General features: G+C 34.5%; 1 protein-coding gene across 4 annotated transcripts in view; it reads right to left on the bottom strand.

Moving 5' to 3' along the window:
* LOC132698576 (limbic system-associated membrane protein-like) overlaps nucleotides 1-25006 on the bottom strand; it is a 228788-nt gene that overhangs the window by 16496 nt on the left and 187286 nt on the right. For all 4 annotated transcript variants that reach the window (XM_060664754.1, XM_060664752.1, XM_060664756.1 and 1 more), the window contains one exon: nucleotides 5315-5412. In XM_060664754.1, the coding sequence (XP_060520737.1) occupies nucleotides 5315-5412 (98 nt within the window). The remainder of the gene's footprint in view (nucleotides 1-5314; nucleotides 5413-25006) is intronic.

The following is a 25006-nucleotide window of genomic DNA, read 5'->3' as shown; positions in this document are numbered from 1 at the left end:
ATTTATTGATGATTGCAAAGAGAAACTCAAGCTAGGTAGGCCTGCGGTTAGACAAAAAAAATTACTAAAGTTAAATACCGGATTAAGTCGTAAAAACGGTATATCGTTTGGCGAACTATACGAGCGGAGCGCAGCGGAGAGGGTGCTTAATAGACGCGTGACTTACACTAAGACAGGAATACATGTGACACATAACCGAGAAATGTGTGACTTCACCCTCAAAATTACCAAACGTCGAAAACACCCGATAGTTCCCAAACTCATATCTAATATACTGTAAAGTACGAAGTGTCTAGCGACGGTGTTTAATGAAGTTGACGTCTTAAAGTAATACGTTTCCCACGCCTGATCAATGTCTATTTGGGTATTTTAGAAAAGGGAGTAGAAAATATTGTTTTTCTACTAATACTGATACTGATACTGAACATTTCCTATAGCCTCCAGCGGAGTTCTGTGAAGAGTAAAAAAGTAAAATGGAACTTATATTTATTCTGCGAACTTTGTTGATATCAACGAGTTCGATGGCCATTATGTGTAGAAATCATGAATAAATTGTTTTCTACTACTGGTAATACGAAGATGTCGTTCCATTGAACGCATTCCACAAATACACCACGAACGCAAATAGCGTGATCAAAATTTAATGGGACTTTGGGTTGGATTTAAACAAAATCAAATTTTTCGACAGTCCCACATTAAGTACGTTGACTAGTCTCATAAGTGCACCCAAAAAGGCCGAGTCTGAACCAAAGAACGCCTTGAAGGCGGAGCTTGACGAATGGCACGCGTCTGTCTGGGCGAGGTCAATACAAAGCTTGAAAAGACGGCAAACGACCGAAATCTACTGCCATTTAAGCCAAGACCGCCCTTTTTGGGCACGGCGGGCTCCTTAGTTCTGCCCTTAATAGGAAAGTTAAACTGGCAAAGAATATTTTGCTGTATCTCTTAAGGATTGTTGTAAATAATGCGAAATGCGAAGTTTTTATCGTTATACCTCTCTTTTGTCATTATTAACTAACTAATCAAACTAATATTTGTATATAAAATTATTTCGCAAGACCAATTTTGAATAATAATATGAATTTTTGCTGCGTGACTGCGTTAAATCTATTACCATTATCATTGAGCGTCGTCACTGAGGAAAAGAAAAATGCGTTTGATTAAAGTCGTTCGAAAGGTATAAGTTTTAATAAAACCTCATTGTTTTCGGTCCGTGTTCGGGCCTTATTCGAGGACGAAACTGTACTCAAAGAAGCGCCGTGACTAATTTACTGTTTCAATTTCGATTTTCCAGTCGAAGTGACAAAAGTACTTCGCATTAAAGACTGCATCGTCGTCGTTTCGAAAAACGGGAACAAACAAAACGACGGCTGAGAAATTCCCGGTTTCAAGCCGCGTTTTAGGCTTCGTCGAGTAAATAAAACTAGGGAACGGATTCTAGTTCGGCGCGTTTTTTTTTTATGAAAGCGAACTACAAAGTAAATAAAATATAAATTTCTGTTTGCGAACAATATACTATATCTACGTAATTGGTCTGGAAATTAATACTATAACAAATAGAGGATACAATTTATTATTATTTACAAGGTGATGAACGAGTGACAAAATGGGTCTTTCGCTAATTATGTTGCACATATTTATTATTTACTAGAAAATAATATGTTTATAATGTTTAAGCTGTTTCCCAATAACAGTTTCAAAATATTATCAAGCTAAATTTAAAGGATCAAAGAACGCAAACTTTTAAATTAAAAAAAAAAACGACATTGTTATCCACAACGGGTTTATATTTGTCCTGAAAACCCTGAAATTTAGATAGATAACGCTGTGTTTTTTTGAACCTTCTAAAGAGTACAAGTCCTAAATCCATGTCCCGCTGTCGATAAATATTTTCTATAGAATTTCCTTGACATTTCGATGTTGGGAAATTTTTTAGTTCATTTTTAAATCGAATATTTCGTCGACTATGGAAAATAATAAACCAGGAAGAATTGGAGAACAATATTCCAGTTACTCACAATATGATGACCGTTGGCGATTTTCCTTTCTCTCTTAAATGTCATGAAGTTTATTTCCAAAGGAAAATGTTTAAAGATAATATTTCAAAAACTCTAAAAATAAGAAATATACAATTTAATAGATAGTTACCCCAATTTTTAATACTGTGATCTAAACGTGTTGCTATACTTTTTCTATGACCCGCAGTTTTTGGGTACATTTTTGCAAATCAGCACTAATCCGTGAATGACGTGTAAAGTGACCATCAGAACTGACAAACGTCAAACGTCAGTGTCCGACGTGACTTCCGAGAGTCTTTAACAAAGCTGACACCTTAATAATAATACGATATTAATAATTATTGAAATTTATAATTACGTTTGGTAGACAGACATTTTTCTACAAATAAATGTAACTAAACAATCAAACAATCTGGGAAAAACTTACAGATAATCTTTAGTAAGCAAATTTGACAGAAAATATTTAATTTCAATATCTCCAAGTTGACAAAGGCAATATTATGTAGGGCAACATTTAAAATAAGAAAATTGGCACAATTTTGCTCAGGCATGCATTTTAGAAACACGTGGGTAATAAAACTTTATCAAGTTCGAAAAAGAATTGCAGAGTAACCCACGCAATTTTCATTGTTTGGCATCGATTTCATTGCAAAATTCGGTCGCTTTATCGAATGCAGGTACCACTCCGATTTGGGTCAATTTATTTGCCTACTGTTATCGATTCACCTACACTGAAAATAGCGTATATGCCCCGGTAAGATATTTGTAAAAAGGAAAGGCTTTTTTATTTTAAACCGAATAAAAACTAGATAGATAATCATTATATTCTTTCTTTCTTTCTCATTTGAAAAATGACGACAAAGCCTATTTTATTAGTATCGTATTTACAATGGTTTACAAAAATAAGCATCACACCAAGTTTATATTCGTAATGTTAATTCTGATGTTCTATTGATAAGAATATTTAACAATGGGCTTTCTTCTCGATATATTTATGGTGATAATGGAGAACCCATAGCTCTTCCTGGCATCTGTACATAAATTTGGATCGTATATTCCAGACCAGCAGTTTTCAATTAATTTTGGCTCCAGATTCTCGGACTTCCAGTTATATGGACTTTAGTAAGTACGTCGAAACAAATCAGAATATCGTTTCGATCTAATATAATGGCTCAATGAGATGAAAGTAATTAAATACAAAAGTATCAGTTTTCCCTGTAAAGGGTTTTAATATAGAGGGTAGAGAATATGTTGGAGAACCAATGGAGTTGACAACAGGTCGAAGGGATAATCCTGGTTTGTGAATGTTAGAGACGAGGAATTTTGTAATAATTGGAGGCGACAGACTTTTTCACGGATTGTGATAGAGACGAAGCCTTAATAACAGCATCTTTTTTAAGTTGACTACATGATTCGCCTGTATCTTGATTTTTTTTGTTGATAGTCAGTTGTGCTCAAGACCACCATAGTATTTCCTTTATCTGCTTTTAGAATTACGTTGTCGGGATTAGATTTTAGAGATTTTAAAGCAATGCGTTCAGGCTTTAGAAGATTAGATTTAAGAAGTTTGGATTTTTGAAGGATTTTTGGACTTTCAATCGAATTTCATTGGCTGTATGAGATACCGTTTGTTTAGCATGGATTCGACATTTGAAATGATTTCCTATTTAAGGATAATACGTGAGGCAAGGACTCAGTTCGAAAGAACTGTCCTTTGCGTCTCGGACAGTTTTCGCGATGATACATTTTCCACAGTAGGTAGGTAGTAGTTTCATTAGTATTGACCTTAGTTTTTCAAATTTTTGAGTGTGATTCTGTGTCGAAGATAGCATAGATAGATACATTTTTTCATTTTAAAAGTCCTCGGAGATTCATCGTCAATCCCAAATTTTCAATTTTTCGATAATTATAGTGTTCCGGAAAAACACCATGCATAAATAATATAATTATTTGTTTGAAATTTTTTATCACGGTTCAAACGCTCTTTTGTAAGAACGTATTGATTATTTTTAAAAGAAAAAAATCAGCGCGATCTGCGCTATAATTTTATACAGGCCGTCACACAATCGTAATTATGTTCCGACAGTCTCGTTTGGCCTAATCAGTCGAGTTCCGAATTTACGCCCTCCGTATTTTTCAGCGGAACGCCTTTATCAAGCTAAAAATTTAGAGCAACTTTTTAATTAAGCTAATTCACTTTGTCGGCCCACTTTGTCGCTGTTCAGGCAGACATTATAAAATCTTGTTTGGTCCCTGTTCTACTCGAAAATATATCATTCTTTTTTCAAAATAAGCTACAATTTTTCGAGTGGAATTAGTGCTAGCGTTTTGGCAAACGTTTTTATCGTCGTAAAAAAATATCTCAATTCTTTTGCGATAAATTTGAGAGTTGGTTTTATGAATAAAAATTTGTATAATATTATGTATAAAAAGGATTACCATAATTCTGAAAAATAAAATAGGAACATTAATCATCAAATTAACAATAAAGCTCTGATCTAGCCAAGCCGAGTTATACAGGTCTTATATTATTTAAGATACAGTGTGGATGCTATTTCAAACAAGTTTGGCTTCCATTGCTATGATTATTAGTTCGAGCTTGTTTCTAACACGCTTTCCTGACTAACCAAATGTAAATTATGATAATTTTTCAAAGAAACTTCCACAGGCTAGTGTTATACTTTTTACAAAACTTCTGAATTCCCCTGAGTCGGTTTTTGCTGAGTCGAACTTTAGAAGAATACATTGGAGAAAGCGGAGGAAAAATATCAACCAGGCTCAAAGAACACAAAAGAGCCTTACGACTAAGACAAATAAACTCATTAAATGTTGCCGAACACAATCACGAAACCGGACATAAAATTTTAGTTGATGAAACTAAAATTCTTGCATTTAATAATTCTTCTACCTACGAAAAATCCGACAGTCTATAGAAATCTATAAACAACCTAACAATATTAACCGCGACTCAGGTCTCTACCTGTCACGAACATGGGAATCAGTCATTCGAGACGGTGTTTATGCAACTCATTTAGCTCCGGCCCCCTCAAGCAATATATAAGCAGGTACAGAGTAAAATGCGAGCCAGTTTCAGTCAAGCTCTGAAGAAGTCAATAGGAGAAACGTCAGCAAGCTCGACTCAACAAAAACCGACGCAGAAGGAATCAAGAAGTTTTGTAAAAAGTAAATTATGATAGTCGACGATCACTAAGCATTCAAGGCACTCGAAGAATAACCCTACTTCTAGTAATAATAAAATAAATAATTAGCATTAAAAATAATGTCCAGTAACTTACTTCAGGCTGACTCTCTCCGTGAACGAGGCATACCAGTTGGGCTTCTAACCCCTCTCCAGAATACACCACAGGACGCTCCACAGTTATCTCCGGAGGATCTGAAAAAGTAAGAGAAAAAGGCTTAGAGTTCATCAAACGCCATAGAATCATCTTTTTTAGAGTTTCTACCGGGAATAAAATCTCCAGTGTTTACCACACGACATACATTTAAATCTATTCCGCCTTATCGCTCGACATCAACAACACGGTTTTACATTTATAACTCAGAACGCAAAGCGCCAGACGTAGTTTTGGAAGACCGTTTCACTGAGTTATCGCCTCTTGTTAATCATGTACAACAGACAAGCCCGTGTGTGTTTTGTGATTAATTCATCACAACCCACTTCCGACATTAGCACTGTGTTAATTTATTTCCCGGAGGTAAACAGATAATTTTCAATTTCGGAATGGTATGACACCGTGTATCACAAAGCTGAATTATATGCTCGGTACAAAAATTTCTTATCAATATTTTAGGGTACGTGTTAATGGAGTTTCCCACTGATAATAAGTTTTTACCTAATATATGGTATGTTTCATCAAGTCACCTCACTACTAGATCTAGAGTTTCAGAAAAGGAGAACGTTTGTTTGAAACTACTGGCATTCGATAGTTTAAAAAAAAATTTAATAATTCTTTCACCCTAACCTTGGAAACGTTTTAACAGTTTTTGTTCTAAATATAATGAACTTTCCGATTATGGGATTAGAATTATACCGCCTGATTGAAATTTTTTCGTAAGGAATAAATAAAAAAACTGTTATTATATATTATTCCAGCCGTCAGTAACCATAAGACTGGGGTCTTTCTGACAACATAAGAACCTGAAGTTTGATGCCCTAAACATTATATTTGTAATAAATCCAGTATCAACATATTAATGAGATGTCGCTTAACGTCTAAATATGTGTGAATGACATCTCACAGATGTCTCAGGTTAATAAAAGTATTGATTGATGATATTTTATTGGGTTATTGGGTTAGGTATATTTCATTAATAATTCAGTTAATTGACAAGGTTAAAAATAAAATCGTTTAAATATTGTTAAAATCATTATTGTAAGTAATGCTATTAAAAAAAACCGCATAAATAATTTTTCAATATTTTGACGGGATCTATCTGTTCTGTACAAATGACAATAACATTAAGACATAGTTGGGTGGAGTAATGAAGCCTCGCAAGTAGTTTGGAATTAAAATTGGTTTTACGTCAATTAACATAGTTTTCAAATTTTTATTCAAAGTATTATTTTCACAAGGAAAATGTGTTACATTAAATGTAATACAAATTATTATAGAAGAAAATCTTTAAATTTTTTCTTATGGAAAATTTTGTGGTTCTGTAAAAATATTTGCACAACAACTTTTTATTTATTTATTTTATTTTATTCAAATGAACTGTTTGTTTTGGACTTTTAATATTTTTAAAAATATAGCATAATTAATATTTAGCTCGAAAGTTTTGACTAGGAGCGGCGAGACATTTTCAGAAAATTGCGACACGACTTAATTAATAGTAATCAGTCTGGGAAGAAGTGACCAAACAAGCTGTATATGAAATCCCTGTGAGTAACAAGTGGTTTTACGTCAACAACAAAGTAGACACCAATAAGTCTATCAAGAACTAGTACCAAAAATATGCATTTTTATCAATGGTTAGTTTTGGTCAGTTTATTTGTTTATTTATTTGAAAGGTTAAACCTATCGTTATGATCAAAATTACAATTTGACCACTACTATAGTAAGCATTTCGTATTATGGTTGCACCGGTGAAATCTTACTTGTTCATAGTTCAAAACTTCTATTCTTTCCAAGAAAACTCTGGCGAATTATGAACTAAGATATATTTTTTGAAATCAAATTTCAAATAACTTTCAATGACTTAAAAAATATATCAATTTTTCGGGTTAAAAAATTGCTGGAAATATTTTTAAAAGTTTTTCATGAAACACAAAATTTTATATATATATATATATATATATATATCTCACGTATTGATTCACGGATGGAAAAATGTGATGACACTATATTCCGGGATATCATCCGTTCGCTCGTTGAACTCCGACTGGAATCCTGCATCCGACTGGAATCCTGCAAATCTTGCATCCGACTGGAATCCTGCAGGATATATATATTATATATATATATATATATATATATATATATATATATATATATATATATATATATATATATATATATATATATATATATATATATATATATATATATATATATATATATATATATATATATATATATATATATATATATATATATATATATATATATATATATATATATATATATATATATATATATATATATATATATATAACCAAAACAAGTGTTAGAAAGCTGCCTCCTTGGCCACGGGATTTGATGTTGATTACAGTCATAATTCAAATATTTTTTGACATGTTATTGATTTATATTTATTTATTGTCTATAAATTTAATTTTTTCGATTGTTTTCGAATGTTTAATACTGAGGAAAATATATGTTATAAAGTTACATATCGGCTGGCTCCAGTGCAGGAATTACAGCAACGGGATTACAACATCAGGTTAGATTTATGAATAGACACTTTTCAGAAAACATGTTTGCTAGTATTATTTGGACAGATAACGAAAGCAATAAATAGCAATAAAAATAATAAAAAGCGTATGGAAGTTACAAGATCAGGTAGAACTTCTGTCAAAGTATGGTGCGCCAGGGGAGAGTTTTTAAATATTATTCAACGTTTATCCATATATTGAACAACTGTTACAATAATCTTTTGAAGCTATTAATTTTTTATTGATCGATCGTTAATAAAATATTCACCAACGTTATCGCGTATCCTTGGTCTTATTCTGTATAAATAATGCATACATACATTTGGATCATCATAAGCGCATCGGCAAGATGATGGTCAACTATGAAATGGTAAATCAACCTTACACTAACTGAACCTATATGGTAACATCATATTATTTGTGTTTAAAAGGAAATATTTGAAAAAGTAAACATATTAGGCATATACGACATTGTACAAAATTGCCTTCATTTTGTAATGCTAAATATGACAAGATTATAAAAATAGGTAGTTTCCATTTAAAAAAATAATTTTTTGGCAGTTTGTTTGATTTAATTTTTAATCTTATTTTTCGTGTAACTTGTAATAATATATATATCGAAATTTCTTATTAAATCCGTTATCCGAGTCCTTTGTCTACAACAAAACTTACTCAAGTGAAACAATAAAGGCTTCCGAATGAAGAAACTGGCAGATATTTCACGTTTGCAAGACGTAAATTTTTCGCAAAAAAATTAAAAATGTCTAAAACGGTTAGACTTAGGTATATGCGCAAAACATGCTTAGAACTTTGTGTAGACTTCAAAAACGGAGTAATATATTAGGTATTCCTTTTAAAATAAGAAAGTTGATGTTCGCCCACGAAAAATTAAACGCCCTGTATATACAAAATCAAAGTAAATTAACGAAAAACGATCCACCATTTAAAACAATTTCGTTCACTGAAGGGTGCCTAGAATTTTGTATAGAATTCAAAAATGGAGTACTCCATTTAGAATAAGAAAGTTGATATTCGCCCACGAAAAATTAAACACCCTGTATATACAAAATTAAAGTAAATTAAAGGTTGCAATGAAACAGACTTTAATACGACTTCAACGCGACTAATTTATCGATTTTGCAGCAACGATCTATGCATTTGAGAATTTAATTTTTAATATTCCCGGATGAAAACGCGTTATTTTAGAAACTTTTCTCCGTTAATAATGAATCCATTTACAAAAACGAAAAAGCAAACCTTTATTATTTTAATAGCAACGCGCGCCGGCGGCCGGTAATCGAGAAGTTTCTCTGCGCGAAGTCAAATCGTAATGAAGTTAATCGAAAAGATGATAAATTGCCCGCCCTCTTCACCACGTCAAACGTGAAATTACATTTTTCTTTCTTGGCAACAAACAATGTTTTACTTTGGCCCCCGGTTTGATTTGTTATTGCGCGGGGTTGTGAGAGATACACACACACGGCGAAAACAAAGTAAGATGTGAAATTTTATCTCTCGGAAAAGGCGGGCGGCGCGGAGGCGGCGGAGGCACTTTGTTTTATGAAATATAAATTTTCCGTCAAAAATATTTTGATCCTGCGCGGGTATTACCGATTATTTACGGGCGGCGTGTACGATTGCCGAGCCAGAGGTTATAAATTTTTTCGCGAACATGGTTCCCGCGAATCGGATTTGGCCACGAGAACGTCCTTCGATAAGACGCGTTCTATTCGGACTTTTCACGTTTCGTGGTCGACAATCCCAACGCCGCCATGCATTAAGAAACGCCGAGCAGGTCATTTTTCCGCGTCCTGCTTCAATTTCGGCGGGGTATCCCGTTATATTTTTCGGTCCCGTTTTGATAACGGTAAAAAATAGAACTATTTGTCCACTCTGAGAAATAAAATACGGAAAATTTGAAACAAATCGGACAAAGTTATACTAATTTCTAAAAGCAAGCACTTTCTTATCTCTTCAAACAATTTAATTGAAGTTTTTTGTACATTTTGTACATTATTGCTAGTGTTGTGAATCAACTATTATCTCACACATGCACCCATCTGCACATGAACTAAGAGAAATCTGCAAATGTTCTTTTGTGTAAATAAAATATATTTTCAATTATTATCATTTCAAACTATGCTGGAAATCTTTGCCAGCTTTAACCATTATTGATCCATCGAAGTGTTCTCTAACGTTGAACCATTTTTAAATAGAAATAAAAATGTTCTTGTTATAGATATTAATTATTTTTTAATTCACCCAATCCTTTTCTTCCAATCAGCAGAAATGATTTTTGCTTACTGTTTTTATCTATCCTCGGAAAGCCAAGCATTTAATAAATAATTTACAGTAACACGGAAGCTGGAAATAGAAAAAAGAATTTTGTCAATGCTCTCAACATGCATTAAATGGTAAACTTATAGTAGATTCGCAAATTTATTAAAAATATAGGAATTAAGCATCCAAGTTATTTTAGGTGTCCTTTGAAATTATACTTAAGTCAATTTTTCTTATACTATTTTCAGGGGTATTTTCTTATAGTATATTTTAAAAAGAAGGACTATTTTTTTAAAACATAGTAACTCTGTTCAAGCTGCCGAAAATTAAATTGGGCCTACAGTTAGAGAAATTAAGGTTTTTTCAAATTATGTTGATATAAACCTTATTAGAAGCCTGATTGGCGTACCAAGAGTGGTAGAAGTTCCTGAACGTTCATTATTTAATAGACTATAATTTTTAAACTGTTAATCTATATTGGATAAACTCAGGCTAGTTTGAAAGAAAAATGTCACTACTTGTGGTGGAACTGGATAGTTTAGAACAAAGATTAATAAATAATACTTAGGACTTGAGACTTAGGGATTCCAGGGACTGTGGGTGCATCTAAGGTGTCTATTATTATAATAAAATGGAATAACATTTGAGGTGGCCCAAAGTACATCGAAATCGGGGTTAATAGCTCTAGCTACATATACAAATTAATTAACAACAAGCGGCGAAGTGTTTCATTTCAGCGTTTCCTTGTTAAAGGCGAATCCTTCCGAACAGATAAAATGGTTCGGGTCTACAAAAGGCCCAAAACAAGCGAATTTCAGACGGTTCGCTAAACACCGATACGTATTTCCAGGTGAACATTGTGCAAAGCCGATAGCAGTTTTATCAGGCCACAAAATTAGCTGTCAATAGCAGTTATCTTTTATCCTATACACCCTTTTAAAAACGTCAATACCGATGCTTGTAAAATTATGGGAGAACGTTTTCCACAATCGGAGTGAATTTATAATTGTGACTTTTTTTTTTCGTTTATCCACTAGGATTCGCGAGCACAACTATTTAAGATACGGTTTCACTTAAAAAATAAACGGGTTTTACTAATTTTATTAGTATTTTCTTATGGGTAATGAAAATATCCTTTTATTTGAATGAGGTAGGATTATAGACCTACGGGAGGCTGGGATGTCTTTACAGGAAATTCTAAACAGGATCGGCTGGAATGCTACAACAGTGATGCGAACAGATTCACTGGAATCAGGGGTACAATCGGATCGTCAGTGACCAGTCATGTTTTTGTTTGTGGACTCACTGTGGTTGTAGAGGGGTCAGCTGAAGACATTAAGCGTGAGAGTGCACTTACAAGAGACGTTATGATGTTATTATTTGGTCAGTTGATAAAAATGTTAACGTTCATTTTTATATTATTACATAATCAAATTTTTCAGCAAGACATTGCTAGACCACATACCGAGCAGTTACCCGAAACTTCTGCAAACAATGTAGCCTTTCTTACGATCACATATATGTGATGTAATAGGCAGAAGACTGAGTTGGTCTATATCACATTGGCCACACATTATGGTCGACTTTCTCGAAAAATTTTCCTACAAAACATTACTTTTTCACGATTCCTTCTTCCATAATTGCTCCTCGAAACCAGATCGGTCTCATATTTCGGTTCAACAAATAATAAAACTTAAAAAACAAATTGTAAAAATGGAAGAAGCAGAAATTTTAAGTTTATTGGATTTTTATCGGCAATTGTTGAAGTTGATTGATTATATTTCCGTATCTCCCAAGAGATAAATCTTTGATCAGCGGAAAAATTGACGGCGACTTTGAGAATGGGAATTTTAGGAAGTTACCATATTAATAAATAAAGACGATCTAAGCGAGAGACCTTTCTCCATATATGTGACCTTTTCTGTTTGTTAGGTATTGTCATATAGATATTTTTTGCTAAGCGACCTTGGTTATGGCTATTCCATTCGAGATTTTTAATGAAAATAAGAAATTTGTGTGTAAGAAATTCTTACTTTAACTTATTTTACGTGTAACCTTTTTTGAAATTTATTTTTTATTGTCCTCCTCTCAGATTTAATTTCTTGTAATGATACGATTATTATTTCTTTCCTCCTTTATATTTCCTCACCAACCAACCAAAGTTTACGTTTGCGTTTATGAATAAGTTATTACCGCTGGAGTTTTATCTGTTCGTGTAAGTGTTCATCCCCCGATAAGGAGTCGCCGATTCAGATCCGAATGCAAAATCAATCGTGCTTAAAAGGCGATCCGAAACAATACTCTCGGCGGATGATTGACTGGTTTCATTATTTTTGTCAACAAACTTTTTACGACCTCCTTCAGACAATGGCGAAAAGGGAATCTCGGATCGAGGCGTTTCGGATTTCGAAAACAAAAGTCGCTCAGAGGTGAAACGACGGGGAAGATGCCGTGAGCTAAAAACAAAAACATAAATGCCGCCACAATTTCCGCCCCTTGAACAATAATTCCGGAATGTTCGGTGTTTTATAAACAACTTTGGCGTAATTAATTTCTCGGTTTTCTTTCTTTGCTTTTCGTCCACCAATGATTTAAATTAGGTTTTTCGTAAGTTCCAGTTTTTTTTTTAATTTTAAATTTTGTGAACCAGTTGTATAAAGCTGAGTCAAAAGATCGCCAGTTCCTGTTAGCACTTTACTTTTTGTTGAACATCGGTTTTACTCCTACTAAACTTCTAATAACCACCTCGTCTGTTGTTCTCTCTCTTAGCATTTTACTTCTTTCTGACAGTTCTGCCTTGCGTCTGATGTCAGCCAACATGGTCATCTTGTCAGCCCGACTACCTCTACTTTTTCATGGCTTGCATCTGAGAGTGTCGACCAGATTTTAAACCACGTGTCTTTTAACGGGTCGTAATCTTGAAATTTGATACTGATTATGGACACTTTCTAGGAAATATGATTTAAATAAATTTTCTCGTCGAGTTTTTTGAATGATTTTTTTTAAGTTTTCCCTAACCTTTTTGCTAGATTCATTGAACAGATAGATGTTCTTCAATTCAGTGCTCATGATCCCTAAAGCACTACGTTTATCTTAGTGAGATACTACATATACGAGAGAGAGAAAAACGATCAAAATTTTGATTTAATCACACTTTTACCTTTAATTTTACCTTAATTATTACTTACTCATCACTGCGGAATTTCGTTATTGTCGAAGTCAAAGGAATTAATCGACTCTTTCCCATATTTTGCTCATAATCAAGAGAGCTGCAAAAATATTTTTCCATATTCACTACACTTTTTGAAAATAATTTTGGTTGTACGATATCAAGAAGAGGTTTTCGCAGAATTTTTAACCTTTATATTGTAAGGAGTCTAGTGACAAATTTATATTATCATTTTTTATAACTTGGAATATAGAATAATTAACGTCCTTTTAAACCAGGTCCAGAGTAGGTAAAGTCTGTTCATAGATATAAGAAAGTGACTAACTGATACGAATTAAGGAAAGACCCGGGCAAGCTGTAAGAATGAAATATGGCCGAACAGGTCCGTACTTTGCTTAGAATTTAATTTTTTGGGGTTTTGTTAGGAAAGATACTAAACAATATTTATTTATTTATGTATGTATTTATGTTTAAATCTAAAATAAAATTACAAATTATTTTTATTACCTACTTAAATTACTTAAAGTTATTCACATAATATATCAGTATCACTATCATCGCCTGTTCTAATTATTATTTGTTCTACATTATTTGCAATATGGATATACGATTGTTCTGCTTTTTCTATATGTTTAACAGAATTTGCCCAACTTTGTGGAAAGATGTTAAAAACTTTGGTTTCTATAAATTTGAGGACATTGGAGTTAACAGGGGGAAAAACATTGTTACGACGAATGGCAGATTTCAGTTGGTGCTAAACATGTGGAAACCTTAAAACTGCATACCCTAGATTTTTTGCATAATTATCACAGACGTATTCCTTTTGTAGGTTCAAGCTTTGTAGAACCTCAATTAATTGCTTTTTGATATAATCTTCGTGAAAATAAATGTTGTTATTATACATGTATTTTTGGATTGTTGCTTTTGTGTTACATGAGGAAGGGGTTTTAGGCAACTGTCTACTGTGATAACTTGCTTTGTCCATTAAAATGACGCTATTAGGAGGAATGTTTGGAACTAGTTTGTTTTTAAACCAACTTTCAAATAAATCAGCGGTGGTATCTTCATGGTAATCCAGAAAAGAATCTTTAATATTTTTCGCAGACAGAGAACATTTGGAATCCAAGCATCTTTAGAGGCAGCATGCAAAATAGTTATTCTTTTACCTCTTTTTGATGGCGCGCTTGTTTTACAGTTATCAGTTGAGTCAACCCAACTCTTTTCCGGGGTATCATAAGTGTCGAACCAGGTTTCATCCAAGTTAATAATTGGACTTTGTTGTTCTCTGTAAATCTTAATTTTTTCTAGATATTCCAGTCGCCATTTCCGAATTCTGAAAGATTCTATTAAAAATCGTTTAAATGCGATTACTCACAACTTTCCATACAGTTGATGTTGGAATTTTCGTCACTGTGGCCATTTCTTCTAAAGATGCTTGCTTGCTGGCACCACGTTCAATGAGAGTCAAATAAAATTGTTTAGTCTCAATAGAATAGTGTTTTCTACATTTGGACGGGAGCATCTCCTGAGATACACTAGACTCGCACATATTTTGCATAATTCGCACACGATTCAACACACGCTGTATTACACACGAAATAAGATTGGTTACTAATAAACTTAAACTAAGTAGCATATCAAACCAAAGAATATTGAGCACAGGTAGGTATAAAATTATTTTCTATTACGGACCACAATTTTACCTGAATTTAAATTCCGAAACTTTAGGCAATAATGTTGTTGCATTGTATGTTAATGACCACGCTTGGATAATCCCATTCAAAAGTAATTGGTCATATTCTTATATCTATGAATAGACCATAACATTTAAGTAAATCAGATCGATCCTCGATTTTAGTAGATAGGGTAAAATAGGAAAAAGAAAAAAAGCGATATTTGTTGATTTTTCTCTATTTATAGTTTTGTCAAAAACTCATTTTCTCATTCGTCATAACTCTAGCGACCGAACATGAAAACAATTTAATACTTCTCGAGAGGCACTCTAAGTGGGACAAGTGGCACCAATCTAAATTTGAGCAGTTTTAATTTTATTGTAGAAAAAAAATTCCTAAAATTTAAAATTATTAGGATCGGTCCTAAGGTATATTTTGATCCTTTAGGGTCTGCTTTTCTTTAACTTAAATAAGGTCATTCCTTATTATTCTCACGCTACTGCGCATGGTCAGGATAAGTAATAAGTGTAAGTAGTGTAAGAATTCACACTTAAATAACAATAGAATTTAGCAACGATGTGAATTTAATCTTTGTTATCCCTTAACCGTGTACCACATCAAACAGGAAACTGTTGTTTTTGCCTCGTTCAATCTATCCGGAACACGCACACGTAACTACACGTATATATGAGGCATGTAAGTTAAATGCTTGAGCTTTGTTTAACTACGCTTTCACGTGCGTTTCGTTGCTAAACATTGTGTCTGAATCGTGCGTGGCATTTATAACTGATGAACTTGCATTCACAAACAGTTGTATATCCTCCGCTTAGACTCATTAGCTTATGGCAATAACGGACGCGGGAAGCTGTGTTGAATTAGAATGACGCACGTTGTTATCGAGTAATGTGTGAAGATCGCAGGAAGTTCGACAATGGAGTAATTTTTTCCTCGCATTTCGTTTATTAAATGTCTTTTCTAAAAACGTCGTGTCAGATCAAAAATCACAGAGTGTCATACAGGCTCGTTTACTGTTCTGATATTGGTTGTTTATTGGTATTAATAATAATAATAATAATAATAATAACAATAACAATAATAATAATAATAATAGGTCCTGCTGGGCGTAAAAGACCACTAAAAGGACAATCCGGGTTAGCACCCCGGATAGTGAGACAAAGGCGCTATAAAGAGTCGTCGAAACTGCTACACGGGAGTGGCGGAGGCTCAGGCTGACTCCGTTCGGAACCGCCCTCATACCCAGCCTGTTGCAGGACCCAGCGGGAGCGGTGCTGCTGATCTGCAAACGGCAAACACCGACGCAATGAACAGGACCCAGAAAACATCACCCAGAAGAGATGCTTTGGAAGGTCAAAGACACCCGACCACTCTACAGGGCAAGCAGCGACAAAGAACAAAATATCTTGTTATAACTAGAATAGAGACACTAAACACTAAAGGGTACCGCAAAGAACTACACGCACAAGTAACTAGACAATTCCCGGAACTACGTGAGAAAACCATACAAAATATTCTTGATCAAAAACAAGTAATTCTCTCCACAAATAAAATGCCCCTCGAAATAATGGACCTAATAAGAAATGAAGCAGAGAGACCATTAGGCATAAACTCAACAACACCCCAAAGAAATGAAACCCTAACCATTAATAAACAAAGTGAAGAACTCACAGAAGATGAACAATGTCTACAAAACTGCTTCGATGAAACATGCATACGGAACCGCGCCAAACCTAAGACCAAAGCTCCCAAAACTTTTTTGTAAATAAAATGAAAGATAATGGTGACATAACAATAATCCATAACCTAGTATATATAGGGGCGGCAAGAACGTCAAAATTTATTGTCAAAAGAACACCAGAAAGACAACAAACTCACCAAACTCAAGAAGAAAAGGTGACACCACCATGGGAATGGCGAATCAATAAACAGATAGATGAATTACTGGCTAAAATAGGCAGATTAATAAAATCAGGAGATCCAAACGCAGGTAGAAAACTAAAAAACAAAGCACAACAAATAATATTGGAACACCAAAACAAAGAAAATAAAAATATGCGTGAAATCATAGACCTACTCAAACAGAAACTTGCAGCTAAGTCAAAAAGATTGAGAAGGCTTAAAGAAAACAGTCAGCGCAGACAACAAAATAAACAATTCAAAGAAGACGAAAGACGATTTTACAGAGAATTAAGTCAACAAACAAGCAACATAGAACGAAATGAGGAGACAAATAAAGAGGAAACGAAAACCTACTGGAGCAATATATGGTCACAAGAAAAAGAACATAAACTGCAAAATGGATCAAGGACGAGAAGAAAAAAACGCACAATGGAAGACAGATGAACAACCATAACATGACAACTGAAGAGTTACGGAAAGCCATCAGAAAAATTCACAACTGAAAATCTCCGGGAAAAGACGGGGTACATAACTTTTGGTGGAAAGGGTTCACAGGCACATAACAAAATAGCAGAACTTTTTTCTGGAATTCTACAAGGACGATCTCAAATACCAAACTTCATGACCGAAGGCATAACACACCTGCTCCCCAAAACAATACCTTCAAGCGCACACCCAGATAAATACAGACCAATCACATGTCTACCGACTATATACAAAATATTAACATCAATCATTACAGATAAACCATTAGGCCCTATTAGCAATCGAACAGAAAGGCTGCAGGACGAAAATCAAAGGCTGCAAAGAACAATTAATCGTAGACACTATAACAACGCAACACAAAAAGAAAGACAAGAAACCACTATACATTGCGTATGTGGATTATAAAAAAGCCGTCGACAGCCTCCCACATTCACGGCTAATAGAAGTTTTGTATATCTAGAAAATCGATCCATACATTCAAAACACCATGAAGAAATGGAAAACAACATTAAGAGTAAATAATAAGAAGACGAAATTCACAATAGACAATATAGAAATCAAACGCGGAATCTTTCAGGGCGATGCACTCAGCGCATTATGGTTCTGTTTGGCAATAAATCCCCTCTTGCACATAGTAAAGAAACACTGAAAAAAAAATTCAGAGAAAGACTACGTGCAGTTCTTAAAACGAGACTAAATGTCAAAAACACAACAAAGGCAATAAACTTTGGAGTGATTGCATGGACAGGTACAGAACTAAAAACACTAAATTCCGTAAAGATCATCCTCGCAGCTCAGTCGAGAGAGTAAACATCCCACGTGAAAAAGGGGGCCAAGGTATCGTGCACATACCGACACACCACCAAAAACAAATCAGTGCCCTCAAAAAATACTTCAACGACAACAACACAAACAGCCAAATATACAAAACTCTAAGGAAAATTGATTGAAAATTGACACCACTAAACCTAGCACAAGACACCAGAGATGAAGCAACCGCATATCAACAAAGACGCGTTCCTGAATTGGCTAAAACAAGGATACTTGTTCCTCGAAACCGAAGCATTTGTAATAGCAATACAAGACCAGGTCATTGCAACCAGAAATTATAAAAAATACGTAATGAAGGAAAATATTCGAACAGACAAATGTAGAATGTGCGGAGAACAACTGAATCGATCGACCACATAATAAGCGGATGTCGAACGCTTGCCGCAAAAGAATACACCAAGGATTTTTGAAACTACACGACACAGAAACGAAGGAGACAATACCGTACTACAAATACTATTTAGAAAGTGTAGTTGAAACGGAAAACTACAAAATGTACTGGAATTGAACTGAGGTGGCTTTTACTTGATGAAAATCCATTTATCAAAATAAATAAGAACTAAAAGTTGTGATAAAGACACGGTGTTGTCGAAACAATTGTCATGTCATAACATATAATTTCGTGAAAATCTGAACTTTTAGTTTTTACTTATTTTGTTAAATGTACTAGAACAGAGAAATAATAACCGATCTATCTCTGCAACATAATAAACCAGACTTGGTGTTTACCGAAAAAAAAAAACAAACATACTTACCTGATTGACTTCTCAGTCCCACTCGCCACAAACTTACAAAAAAAGCGCGACGAAAAAATTAGTAAGTACTTACCTCTTGCCAATGAAATAAAAGATATGTGGAACCAAGAATGAGTCATTGTAGTACCAATTATTATAGGCGCAACCGGAGAAATACCACATACATTGATCGAAAACCTAAAAAAGCTCAACACTAGTTGCCACCAACTACAAAAAACAACTCTTATTGAAACCAGCTGAATTGTCAGAAGCGTACTTTAAACCCCCAGATCTGTGTTGAGGCACAGTTAGCGTATTCTCCCTACTATTTACATTATGTGTTTCACAGCGAAAATCTAACTTATCTTTTAAATAAGGAGAGCTAGAAGACTTTTAAGATCTTATATATTAACACAGCGAATAGGTACTCAAATAAATTGTCTATTCTCAACCACTGCAACAATTTAATTTTAGGGGTCACGTGGTCATATTTCCTTAAGCCATATACAAACCTATAACAGTTGTTTTGTATTTTTTGAAGGTGTCGACGATCAAGGAGGGTAAAACAATACGAGGCAATATGAATATCAGCTTATTGGTATATAGTAAATAAAAGATAAGCTCTTTTACTTAAATTTGAAAAGTGCTTACTAAATCTTAATGATACGTGCACCGTTACTCCTAAATTTTGGGCAATGGTAGCAAACGACAAGGGCCATTCTCTCAAGATGCAAGTATCTTTTCAGGAAGTGCATTGCAGAGTCGCGAGCAAAGAGTAGCACCTGAGTGTTAGCCGCATTTAACCTTAAAGCATATTTCTCACTATAAGTAAAAACCTACTGCAGATGGAAATTAATATCTGCTTCGACCTAATCATAATATAACGGGTCAAAGCAACATACAAGCTGGGTATCGTCAACATATGACTGAGATTGGCAAAATTGCGGCGCGGTACCCAAATGAAATATATACAGTAAAAATAATAGCTACCCCAAGATTGATCCTAGAGGCACCCGTGATACCACTTCAGCAATTTTCGACACAACAGCTCTCTCTTAACAACTTGTCTTCTATTTTGTAAGTAGTTGCAAAAGAAGGCCAGTGGACCGTAAGATAGCCCAAAGAATTCCAATTTAGCGCATAAATCAAAAGCACACAATCAAAAGCTCGAGAAAAGTCGAGTAGAATTTGTATGGCCCCAAGTTTGTCATCTAAACTTCGATCTGTCACATTTAACTAATCTGTTGCAGTACAGTGTCCAGGACGGAAACCCGATTGAAAAACTGATAGGATGTCATTATTTTTAACAAATTCATAGAACTGTAAGTAGAACCTTACTCAATACAGGTAGTAAGCTAATCGGCCTTAGATCATTAAGCGATTCAGGGGAACTTACCTTAGGAATGGACACACAACAGCTGCCTTCCAGCAGGCTGGAAAGTAACCATTATATGGTTAAGTATAAAACTCAGTTTTAACATTAAAAGTAGAATTGCATGAATTCCCGAAGCATTTGATTTAAGACTGTAGATAGCTGACTTTATTTCGTCAGCTGTAGGGAAGCGAAAGTGAAACTTTGAAGTGTTATGTCGCGTTTGCCTGTGTACCCGCAAGAAAATGTTTATTTAGCACCTTACAATCCTGCATATTAGCTGGTAACTCCGGTCTTGGTTGAGTGAGAATATGTGCAGATTTCAGACGTTTCCACCGAGCCGACGCATCTTGAGACCCGACAAACTTCAGATACGCCGCTTTTTCACGCCTCAATGATAAAGCAAGATTGAGAAGGTGCTATTCAGTTTATACTTTTAAAGTGCTCTATCCCGCTCTAGAAATATTTCCCTAAGAGTATATGTAAGCCAAGGGGCATGGGCTTACTCAGTCTCATGGAACGCACAGGAGCATGGTTATCTAATATTTTAACCAAATTCGTAGTAAGAAACTCAATATTGCTATAAATATCATTCATATAATAGAATTCGTCCCATTTAATTTTGTTCATGTCGTACAAAGCTGGGTTGTCGAAATACTTGTTTGTAGCATCCGTAACTATACATCGCGGCTTTTAACTGTAAGTGAGAGCTCACAAAACACCAAACTGTGATCAGAAATTAAATCCATATTCAACACGCCATGATCACGCCAGAAGATTCGTTGTGGTTGCAGTAACTCTTGTGGGCTCATTAATTATCTGCTGATAGGATTTGAAATAATTGTGCAGTCAAATGTTGTATATTGTATGATACGAGTTTACGGATTGCCCTACAGAACCTTATAGGTGAACGATATACAACTCCTACCATTACAGACAATTTTTTAATACGAAAATTGATCAGCAGATTCTCTAATAGTTTATTATCACCAGCGTGAACAGAATATTTTCAAGCTTCTATATCATTACGAACATAAATAGCTAGGCCGCCTCTAGCTCGATCCATACGGCCTTTCCTAATTGAATTATAACCCTTCATTTCGACTAACGACGAATCAATATGTGGGTTTAGACAAGTTTCCGTCATGCAGACTATATGAAAGTCGTTAGCAATAATTAAATCTTTGATATCCAAAAAGTGAGCAGTTAAGGAACTAACATTAAAGTTAGCGATTCTGAGGTTACGACACACCGCCATCGCAACAGAAGAGAGTGCAGATTAACAATTAAGACACTTATTTGCGAGTAGTAGCTTAAAGCAGAATTTACTCATCCTGCACTCCACGCTGTACAAGACCATTGACGTGTCCCAAATCCTAATAGCTAATAGCGCCATCCCCATCATTTTTCCTGACAAAAAAGTCCATTGTTGCTCCACATGTATTAGTAGCTGGTGGCCTTCAACTTCATAGCATTGTTTAACAGCTTATAAGTTGTTTTACATAACTCTTCGTTGATAAAAATTTTATGTTTTAGGTTGTTGTTTAGTGTTGTGTTCAAAGGTCCCTTTTCTTTTCTGAGACGACAAAGTAGCAGCCTGTAAATTATTTATTTATTTTTTGTATCTGAATTATTTTGAGATAGCGGCTGAATCTTTTAAAATTGGACGCTGGAGGGTTGTTAGGCATTCTGACCTCAACAAGAGGTGGTGAATGCGAAAATCAGATTTAATAATTAAACTATCTAAAAGTTTAACATGGAGATTATTTTGTTTAAAGATGGCGCCGGATTATATCTAAAAATGGTCCTATGGGGTCATAAGTGAAAAATTTACTCAGAAAACCTATTTTGATGTAGGTAATCAACATCGATAAGTGCTAATGGCGATTTCAAAATTTTAATATGTGCTGTTATTCTATAGTTTCGTCAGTAATAACTATATTAATAAAATGGCCAATTAAAGAAAATATTTTTCGCTTATGAGTAATATGTAAATCGCAGTTTTACGATACATAAACAAATTACAGAGTCACTGGAAATTTCGCTTAATTCCTTTTTACATCCCCCACGCACACCCTTCGTTTTTTTATGGACATTATTTTCAAACGAATACCAACAGTAAAAAATACCTAAATTAACCTAAAACTGAATGGTCCTACATCCATTCTACAAAAAAGAAGGTTTGTCAATTTGCATATATAACGAGGTTTTATAGCAGCTCTCATTTCACAAAAACCTATCGATTAACTAATGTCGCAAAACATCATAAAGTAGACACTCTGTACATATTTATATTTCTTTTTTTTGGCATCTAATTTCCGTTCCAAATGATAAACTCTAAAATTGCATCAATTTGCGATGCATGCTATTTATAAACTTTATATCAACATAATAAGTGCTGTCGATGAAAACTTCGATACGGAGAATAACTACCCACAATTTTATATGCATTTGAAAGCAATCAGTACAGTTGCTTCAAAAAAATCATTATTGAAACCTAATGTTTCGGTTTAGATTTATTTCAAATGACCATCATAATAATTTTCTCAACTATTTATCTCTAATGATCTAGGTGACATAAAATTTATGAAAAATGAACAACTTTATGAAATGACATGATTGAAAACTAGGTAATTTAAACTATGGCTACGTCCAGCACATTTAATCTCTTCATATGCGTCGAGTTGTTAGCATCTAATTAGTGTAAGCGTAAATTATATCCGATTAATAATTAGCCCTGCAAACAAACAGAATAATAATAACAATTCTTCTTTGCTATTATATCGGTTTTGGAAAATTCAATGTACGCGAACAATTGAAAGCTATTTTGTTCAAACTCGTCAACAATTCATGCACTACGAGGATTTAATGGCTTCTCTCTCGTTTTTGGAACATTAATATTGATAATTGAATAATAATTAATAGTGTTTTCGACTACTGCGTACTGATGGTTACACAGGAAAGAAGACCCTTGCTGTCTAGACCGCAATGGAGTCCCTGGTTCGTCTGGAGTTATAGAGAATAAATACAAAAATTTTTTAGCCTCGCTTTGCGATTTAATTTTGTTTTCTTGGTAAGTCTTTTTATTAAACATGTTGCCAGCATTTTACATCCACTTTTCTTTCGAGAAAATGTATCAAGCCTGTACATATGCGTAGGAAACAACTGCTCCTTGCTGATCCTGTGCTGTCACAATAGTATATTATGTAACAAGTGCGGTAAACGGCATTTGACTCACAAGTTTATTTGATACGACCGTAGCGAGTGTTTAATAAACGAGTGACTTAAAAGTGTACCAAACGTGTTGCATACTGTACTTTTTCTACGACCGTTAGTTTTTGGGTACATTTTCGCCAAATAATACGAATACATTCCCTGACATGACCGTCAGAATTGGCAAACGTCAAACTTCAAGCCGTGAATAATACCTAAGAAAACAACCGATTGCTTCCAAACGCATGCGGTAAAATCCCGAAAATGTCCGAAGTGGCTCGGGTCCGTGGGGAACGAAACTGACGTGGTAAAGCAACGCTTCCCTCACGCTAGATCGGTGTGCAATTAGGTATTTAAGCAACAAGTACGGTAAACGCCATTTGACTCACGAGTTTATCTAACACGAGCGGTGAGCAGCGGAGCGAATGTTTAATAAAGGAGTAACTTAAGTTTAAGGAACGAGTTGCATACTATAATTTTTATATGACCGTTGACATGACCGTCAGAAGTGACAAACGTCAAAATTTAAGGCGTGGAAAATATCAGACGGGAGTAGAAAATAGTATATTATGCAATAAGTGCGGTAAACGGCATTTGACTCACGAGTTTATTTGACACGAGCGGAGCGAGTTTTTAATAAACGAGTGAATAATAGTATATTATGCAACAAGTGCGGTAAACGGCATTTGACTCGCTAGTTTATTTGACACGAGCGGAGCGAGTGTTTAATAAACGAGTGAGTTAAAAAGTTTACCGAACGTGTTGCATACTATATTTTTTCTACGACCGTTAGTTTTTGGGTACATTTTCGCAAAACAACTCGAATACATTCACTGACATGACTGTCTGAATTGACAAACGTCAAAATTCAAAGCTTGGGAAATATCTCAGATAACATCCGATTGCTCCCAAGGAAACTGGCGTGGTAAAGCGACACTTCCCGCACGCTAGATCGGTGGGTAATTAGATACTTTACAGACGGGAGTGGAAAAACATTTTTTTTCTGTTGCATATAACCAAAATATTCGCCTAAAACTCTAAAAGTAATTTGATTAACACTACGGTTAAATTCTAAGAATATCTATATTTTTTTAGCAATTTCGTCGTAATTCGCTTCAGCGCAAATCTCTCGATCATTTGTTATCCAATAAGGGATGTTTCAATTTTCATTTGATTGATTCATAGGAGGGCCATTTAAGGCTGAGCCTCTGGGATTTTTTGTCCCGCTTTTTTTCCCCGGGACGCATATTTTATAGGATGACTGAACAATACGTCACCTGTCTGTCCCTGCTTAAATATGAATCGCAGTAAAAAGCTTTCCCGGAGGCTTATTTTTATTTATCGGCCAATTTCTCATATGAACCTTAACGTATCTGTTTCGCATCCGAAACGTTGTTTAAATATTTCTTTCGCTTTTCGT

Source organism: Cylas formicarius, unplaced genomic scaffold (genome assembly GCF_029955315.1).
Source record: "Cylas formicarius isolate icCylForm1 unplaced genomic scaffold, icCylForm1.1 PGA_scaffold_2__14_contigs__length_35257938, whole genome shotgun sequence".
Lineage (NCBI taxonomy): Eukaryota > Metazoa > Arthropoda > Insecta > Coleoptera > Brentidae > Cylas > Cylas formicarius.
Note: the sequence above shows the minus strand (reverse complement) of the source record. Positions and strands in the feature narration are given on the sequence as shown.